The sequence below is a fragment of the Pyrus communis genome, chromosome 10 (assembly GCF_041283825.1).
Source record: "Pyrus communis isolate YQ-2024b chromosome 10, ASM4128382v1, whole genome shotgun sequence".
Classification (NCBI taxonomy): domain Eukaryota; kingdom Viridiplantae; phylum Streptophyta; class Magnoliopsida; order Rosales; family Rosaceae; genus Pyrus; species Pyrus communis.
Genome location: NC_142574.1, coordinates 17,125,390 through 17,133,586, shown reverse-complemented (window position 1 = coordinate 17,133,586; position 8,197 = coordinate 17,125,390). Strand labels below are relative to the sequence as shown.

Genomic DNA, 8,197 nt, shown 5'->3' with positions numbered 1-8,197 from the left:
AGCATATCAAACTATAATTTATCTGCAAGAAGAAAAAACTCCCGAGTATTTTCCCACTTGGGATTAAATTTTAGCATTTTTCTTTGATGTAGAAACTTGTGTGTGACCATTTCGTACCCCGGCAGTCCCAGACCGAGTAAATATAACTTCTACTGCATAATTGCTTGTATTTGGGATAATCGGGGTTTTAATGATACAACCATATCAATACAACCTGCAAAACCATACACTCACAGGTGCTAATGACACATTATTTATTCACCAGAAGCATAATTGTTTTTCCGTTCGATATACAGGATTTGGACCTACAATCTACAACCTTTCCACACAACAACAATCACATTAGACTTGACTTCTTAGAGCTCATGGACATTGAGCGGCATAATTAAACTGATTCTTCTTAAAACTGCCCCAAGTATCCTTCTAGAGAACTTTATGTCGACTGCTGTCATGCAACCGCTTTCCTTGGAGGTTCTCTTGAGTGACTAGGACGGGTCTTCTTGTGGCTGCAGCAATGGTGGGTATTGATGACTCAACTTCCGGAGTGGGAGTAGCGGTGGTAGAGAGGAGTTGGCCTTGAGAACCAACGGGCGGAGGCTTTCTGATCTTAGTTGCTTGCTCAAATGCATACGCAACCTCAATCAGCTTTGGCTCCGAACCCTTTAGTCCCCCAAAGCAAATGCCGAAAGGGTACTTGTCATCGTTATGATATCCTGCCGGCACAACAATGCCCGGAAAACCACCAATTCCAAGGATTGAATGAGCAGAGTTGGAATAAGTCACCAGCGCGTCTAGGTTCTCATCTTTCATCAACTTCTCGAATCCATCTCTGGACAGTCTTGCTAAATTTGACAATATCTCTTGCTCTTTTGCTCCTATACCGTTAGTCTTCTCAGCAGCTTCTAAGAGATCTTGTCCATATTCTTTCATCTTTTCCTGTAGGTGACCATTAAGTTTCGTTCACTGTTCGTTTGTGGTTATCGAATGCATCTAATTTAAACTTGTATGCCACACAATATTTTGGAATAACAAAATGACAAAGACATCAATGCATAAACAGAGTCTTGTACTCACTACTCAGACACTCACCAAAACTGAGTTGTTCTTGTTGAATGCTATCACATCTCTCAAGGTTCTCACCGGAGATTCAACTAGTTCACTTAGGTATGGGTTCAAGGCCATTTTGAATTCCGCTAACATTGCTACAAATTCACCACTCAAAGAATAATCGAGAATATCTTCAATGTTGGCTATCTCAAGATTTCCAACCAAAACTGCACCTTGTTTCCTACGTTGCAGCAAGGAGTAGTATGTCATAATTATAGACTAGAAAGTGCACCGAAAAATGCATTCTGTTTATCTGTTACCTCAGTGTGGTAAAGTGCTGCTCAAAAGTTTGATTCAAGAAACAATCATCCTTGACTTCACGAAACAAGCGACTTACTATCCCCAATCTCTTTCCTTTGAGACCATATTAGCCTTGAGAAACTGTCCATAGCCACCCACTGGGATGTACTGTGATGCTTCATGCGTTGCGATATCGTCGCTATCAATACCGACAATGGCATCCAGGACATGAACAGCATCAGCCACTGTTCTACAAATTGGCCTGTTCTAAGTTCCAAATGATCACTTTGTTACTCACACTTTTGAGCTAATTAGACAAACAGATGTTACAATTGATCAATTAATCCAAATTACCAAAACTTTCAGCAACGGAAAGTGTCAATGCGTGATCACATAAAGAAACAGAAAAATTTCAGGCGCAAAGTAAATTTGTTAGATAACATTAAGCACATCACGTACCCAACTGTGTCCTGTCTCGGACTCACTGGGATGACTCCAGCTCGACTAGTGAGACCAACGGTTGGCTTGAAGCCTACTACCGAGTTATAACTGGACGGACATAAGATGGAGCTGTCAGTCTCTGTCCCTAAAGCCACAGCTACCATATTTGCAGATACAGATATTGCTGGTCCACTACTTGATCCACAAACTTCCAGCGATGAATTATAAGGATTCTGCATATAGCAACAAAACCACACGTCTTTGATTCTGGTTCATGCCAAATTCATATATGAAATCCACAGATAAAGTAGAATTTAGTGACTGATTCATGCATACCGCAACCAAATTTCGCAGTGCTTAAATGGCAATCACATTTACTAATCACAACGCTTAAATGAAACACAGAAACGTTCTAAAGGTGATGACAACTCGGTGCAAACGCTAATTTAGCAAAATATCTCACTAGTTTTCGGGATCGTTAACAACTAAATATCAACTTGACAATGATCAAAACTCAAAACTTTATAATGCTACTGCATAGATATATCATATGTTAAAGTTTCAAAGACGGTTCAGTGGCCCCTACTAATCACACCGATACATAACATTTAAGCAGCTGATAGTCAAGTCTAAGTCGAACTCACCACACCCTGGCCGCCTCTGGCACTCCATCCGTACGGCGCGGAAAACGACCGGATATACGACCACTCGCTCAAGCTACCCTTCCCCAGAATCACAGCCCCAGAGCTCCTCAGCTTCGCCACAACCCCGGCATCCCTCGGAACTTTGGAACCCAACAGCGCAAAGGAGCCGACGGTGGTGTTAAGTTTGTCCTTGGTGCCAATGTTGTCCTTGAGCAAAATGGGAATGCCGTGCAGCTTCGGCAGTGCTCTGGTTCTGGCTGATGGGTTCGATTCCCATTTCCGGCGTTGTTCGTCGGCGGAATCGGCTTGGGAAAGCGCATCTGGGTTCACCTCCAGGACCCCTCTAAGGTGGCTGTTGAGGGTTTGGATTCTGTCCAGGTAGAACTGAACCAGTTGCCGTGAAGTCAGAGTCTTGAGCTTGAAAGCGATCTGGAGGTCGTCAATGGTGGATTCTTCAATTGGGGTTTCGGACCCAGATGAGATTTTGGATTGAAGAATTAGAATAAGAAACGAGAGGAGAGAGAAAAGTCTCTGCCTTGAATTGGTGGTAGCCATGGAATTGATGAAAGCTAGAAATTGATGGGTTTTTTTGCCATTTAAACAAAGGTTGTTTGAAAATCAATATTTTTGCGATTTCATTTGTTTATTGTTCCGCAGCAGGTTTAAGTAATTTGCTGATGTCCCCAATTGCAAGCAATCTAATTGTCAGGAACAAAACGTTACGAACGTTATCAATTCATTGTCGACAATATTTTGACACCAAATTTGTTGTTTAACAAATGACCAACATCTTAGTAACAGAGTTTACGATGATCACAAAATTCCAGTTTATAATTATTTGGAAACCCGAAACCTGTGTTGAGATGTTGAACAGTTTGGAGTCGAGAAACTGTCATTGCGCATACTCAATAAGATTTGATGTCATATGGTTTTCTAAGACAGAAATATTTACTAGCATATGAATTTTATCATTTCATTTTAATAGACGTCCCCCCGAAGCAAGGAGCCTTCTTGTTTTGGGGTCGATTATATTTGACCAGTTTCTTGCAAGAGACTTCCTTGGGGGTGCTCTTGAGCGGCTAGGCCAAGTCTTTCTGTGGCTGCAGCGATGGTGGATGTCGCAGACTCAACTTGATCGGGAGCAGTAGGAGTGGTGTTACTTGAGATAAGTTGGTCTAGAAGCGGAGGCTTCCTGATCTTAGTTGCTTTCTCAAATGCATACGCGACCTCAATCAACGTTGGCTCCGAACCCTTTAGTCCCCCAAAGCAAATGCCAAAAGGGTAGTTTTCAGTGTCATGATATCCCGCTGGCACAACAATGCCCGGGAAACCACCAATTGCAAGGATAGAAGACGCACTGCTAGAATAGGTCACCAAGGCATCTAGTCTGTTATCTGTCATGAACTTCTCAAATCCATCTCTCGACAGTGTCGCTAACTTTGACAACAGTTTCTGCTCTTTTTCCCCTATTCCATTAGTCTTCTCGGACGCTTCGAAGAGCTCTTGTCCGTATTCATCGATTTTTTCCTGCGAATGACCATTCTTCCTTGTAAATCTTACGCAAAAATGAGCCGTATATGTATGTATTAGCCCAAAAATTATCCACTAGACTGCCATATTTAGTTATCAACTGAACATGTAAAGCAAAGTCTACGACGAGAAATTGAAAGGAATAAACTGAGTCCTATTTGCTTACCAGTTTCAAGTTCTTCTTGTTGAAGGCAATCACGTCTGCCAAGGATCGCACCGGGGAATCCACCAAGTCATTAAGGTATCTGTTTAAGGATACTTTGAACTCAAATGACAACGCATGTTCGCCACTTGCACGGCAATTGACCTCATGAGCCATTTTCAAATTGTCTACCACAACAGCACCTCCTTTCCTAAATTGAATATATATAGTGTTGTGTCATCAGATAGACCGATGTCTCGAGTTGAGATTAATACAAGAGTGGAAAACTACTTACCTCAATGTGTTGACATGTTGTTCAAAAGTTTGGGTCAAGAAAGTATCATTTAAGTCATAGAATTTTTTCAATATCCCTAATCTCTTTCCTTTAAGTCCATCAAGTTTGAGAAACTGTGCGTAGCCACCGTCAGGGATGTACCGCAATGCCTCAGTTGTTGCAATATCGTTGATGTCAATGCCTGCGATTACATCAAGAACATAAGCAGCATCTGATACTGTCCTGCAAATAGGCCTGTTCAATCCAATACCAAGAAACAATGAGAAGAAAAGTAGTCATCCGACAATAAAAGGTATCCATTAATGTTACATAGGAGCATAGTGAAAAAGAATTGACATTGATCACCACCTACCCAACTGAGTCCTGTCTTGAGGAGATTGGGACAACCCCTGCTCGACTAGTAAGACCGACTGTTGGTTTCATGCCAACTACTGAGTTAAAACTGGACGGACTTAAAATTGACCCATCTGTCTCAGTCCCCAGTGCCACCGCTGCCAGATTTGCTGCCACCGATATTGCTGACCCACTGCTTGAGCCGCTAGGCGTCACCTCAATATTGTAAGGATTCTACACTCCACGTAAATGGTTTAGTCTGTTGATTTTATTCTTGTCTGGTCTAAATTATAGAAATGCTTTCACACCACATTACTATGTTATATTATCAAACTGTCAATCTCGACCATTAACCAAGCGGATTCTTGTTTGAATTTGAATGTACTTTTCATATTGAAAGGTGTAACATAACATAGCGGGCATCTAGCAAGAGAACTTAACAGTAAAATTTAAGCAAACAAATTAAAGTGAAGGTATTCTATATAAGAGGGAATTAAGGATCCTCAACTCACCCGCCCTAGGCCGCCTCTGGCACTCCAACCGCTAGGAGCACAATTGGACCTCCAATTCGACCACTCACTCAAGCTGGCCTTTCCCAGTATGATAGCTCCGGCATTCCTCAGCTTGGTGACAACGCCTGCATCACGCGGCACAACTGAGCCAACCAAAGCATAAGAGCCAGATGTGGTGTTCAACTTGTCCTTGGTTGCAATGTTGTCCTTGACAAGAATGGGAATGCCATGTAACTTGGAGAGTGTTGCGGATGGCGCCTTAGTCTTGCGCTCATAGTCAGCCTTGTCAGCAAGGTCAAGCGCATCCGGGTTCACTTCTATGACCGCCTTAAGGAAAGGGTTGAGTCTACTGATTTCAGAAAGGTAAAATTGGACAAGTTGCCTTGAGGTGAGTTGGTTGTGCTCAAAAGCGAGTTGGAGATCGTCTATGGTGGCTTCCTTGATTGAGAATCCATGGACCGTAGTTGCTTGTGTCCCGAGCGACACTATAAAGAGAAGAACCAGAAATAAGGATGAAGTGTGAGGGAGGTTTTGTACATGATGCTACTAGTTTACATGTCTTGAATAATATAGGTTGAAGACAGATGATGTTCATGAACCTAGAACACATAAATAGAATGTCACGTGATGATCTAACAGTCACACTAAAGAATTCTTCCAAACTAGATAAGATTTTACATGACATTGTTGAGAGGGTAATGCTAGAAAGACCAAAATTTTAAACAAAATTTGCAAACCAAATAATATGTCACCAATAGAAAATAAGCACGTTAAGTAATAATCTATCATTAACAACCACGTCATTTTGTTAAAAAAAATGTAGTCTCCCTAGTGAGATATCGACGACGTTACACGATATTTTTGAAATTTCCTGATATCAGCGAACACACCCAGAAGAAAGAAAGAAGAATGCTTAAAATCTAAAATAATTTATAGTTTTTTAAAAGAACGAATATAACTACATTACTTAATACTCATTAGTTTCAAAAACAGAAAAAACTGGATAAGAAGAATACCAAGCAGGCTAATTTGTGAAGGTATTCATCCAAAAGCCAGGAAAAAGAAGCAAATTGAAACCAAATAATCTGTAATTTAAGTCTAATGCAAACCAAATTAAGACAAAAGTAATCAAACTAAAAACCCAGTTAAATCTAAATTGAATAGAACAAACAAAATCGAACTCACCTCCACCCGTCAAGGGAAAGTCATCCCCAGCTGCCATTGACACACTACCTCACCTTCTCTCCTCTGTTTGGTGCTATATGCTTTCGAGGCTTATGGGAATGGAGTCGTATAATTCATTATATTTTCAACTTTATTTTTGTACTGCTGCATTTTTTCGGTCAAAATTTGTGGAGGACGATTCCTATCTTCCTAATTTCTTTATCCTTTCATCCTCTATTATTTGAATCATCACGCTTAAGTCATGTTAACATTTTATATTAATTTTTTTATATAAAGATAATAAAACAAAAAATAATGGGTAAGAAAAGAGAATTGAAAGGAATAAGAATAACAAGGTAAAGAATCTTCCTCCAAATTTACATGCTGCTTGGTGTTACTTTTTATGGTCTGCCTGCCTTGTTTAATCTTTTGCTTTTGTTGCTAACATAAATTAAGATATCATATATTTGTTGTGTGGTTATGACAGGCAGCGATCTGAGTTTATTTACCCCTAACTATTTAAATTTTTACCTATACAAGCTTTATTCATTGGATAATTAAATAAACGAATATATCTATAACTGTTTATAAACGGTTGTTCATAATCGTGTATGCATTTAGCCGTAACCGCATATCTATTTATTTTTTTTAACAAGTTAAAAAATAAAAAAGAAATTTGTTATAATTTTCTTTTCTTGACAATTAAACGTCGTTATTTGTACATTTAACATGCATTTTTCTATTTCAATCTTTTAAGTCCTTATCTCATTTCGGGAATTGAAATAATAATTTACTGACGATATTTTTTGCTATTATCAAAGAAGGTAAAATAATATATTTGTCAAGAATTGATCGGGGTACTAACAAAAGGCCACTCATTACTTGACCAAGTAAATTCAAATTTCATAATAGTATTTCCTTTTACAAACTCAGGTATATTGGAAAGAAAATTTATGCATTTTCAACATACTTTTCCTCCATACACAAGCAAGTCTTCAATTATAACATCTAGACCAATAGTAAAATAAAACAAATTGAATTTGTTGGTTGGTTCTACTTAGGTTTTTTTATGAATTTGTTGCAGTGGCTTGAATTTAGTTAAAAGGATCAGTTTGCATTATTTTAAATTTGAAAGTCATTTGTCTATCATTCATCTAGATCTTCTACAACGAATGACTTCTGTATCAGACGCTATTAACAATGGAATCACATAAAACTCAACATGAGCTATTACTTGCTACTGCAACCCTAGCCGCCACTTCATGCTGAAAGAAGAACGAGCATGATAGGACCAGACATGGTAACAAGGAAATTGCAAGAAAGTAAATGCAGAAAATGGAAAAGAAATCAAAGTAAATTCATATTTTCATTCATAGTCCTCTTTACATCAGAAAAAGTGTTTAAATACACCCAAGGATAGTAGGGTTTGAGTTGTAAATGAGCCTAATGTTATCACCTATATAATGGGTCAAATAGACAGTAATAACAATAGGTGGTCCAACTAGTAATAACAGAAGCCCAAGTGCGAAAAGTCGCATCAAGCAAGCCACTTTCTTGGAGGATTTGAAGAATCACATTGATGATTTTGTCAATGCATCTACGGTTAAACATAAAACATGCTTCAAGAAGACCATGCAGAAGATTTGTTCCCCCTTCACATTGAATGCTTATACAGCCTGTGTGCAAATGTTTTCATTGTTGAATCGGCTTGCTTCTAATTTTGATTGAGAAATTTTTCATTCGTTTTTAGTTGTTCGGAATGTCAAAGATTGTCGCTGAGCTGAGCAAT

General features: G+C 39.1%; 1 protein-coding gene and 1 pseudogene across 2 annotated transcripts; both read right to left on the bottom strand.

Moving 5' to 3' along the window:
• Nucleotides 1–237: 237 nt before the first annotated feature.
• LOC137728073 (putative amidase At4g34880) lies at nucleotides 238–3,115 on the bottom strand (annotated as a pseudogene). Its single transcript, XR_015952316.1, has 5 exons — nucleotides 2,433–3,115; nucleotides 1,807–2,021; nucleotides 1,368–1,609; nucleotides 1,090–1,288; nucleotides 238–936 (listed from the first exon to the last, which is right to left on the bottom strand). The product of XR_015952316.1 is annotated as a putative amidase At4g34880 (transcript).
• Nucleotides 3,116–3,242: 127 nt separating this feature from the next.
• On the bottom strand, nucleotides 3,243–6,611 carry LOC137728074 (putative amidase At4g34880). The gene is made up of 6 exons (XM_068466961.2): nucleotides 6,430–6,611; nucleotides 5,245–5,729; nucleotides 4,752–4,966; nucleotides 4,400–4,633; nucleotides 4,129–4,315; nucleotides 3,243–3,959 (listed from the first exon to the last, which is right to left on the bottom strand). Exons 1-6 carry the CDS (start codon nucleotides 6,464–6,466, stop codon nucleotides 3,459–3,461), a joined length of 1,659 nt encoding a protein of 552 aa, XP_068323062.2. The 5' UTR covers nucleotides 6,467–6,611; the 3' UTR covers nucleotides 3,243–3,458.
• Between the last annotated feature and the right edge of the window lie 1,586 nt (nucleotides 6,612–8,197).

What these genes read in the sequence shown, in the direction of transcription:
- LOC137728074 (XM_068466961.2), bottom strand. Translation starts at nt 6,466, where the DNA reads ATGGCAGCTGGGGATGACTTTCCCTTGACGGGTGGAG. An exon ending in CAACATGTCAACACATTGAG is followed by an intron (nt 4,316 to 4,399) that starts GTAAGTAGTTTT and finishes TATTCAATTTAG; the next exon opens with GAAAGGAGGTGCTGTTGTGG. An exon ending in ACAAGAAGAACTTGAAACTG is followed by an intron (nt 3,960 to 4,128) that starts GTAAGCAAATAG and finishes GGTCATTCGCAG; the next exon opens with GAAAAAATCGATGAATACGG.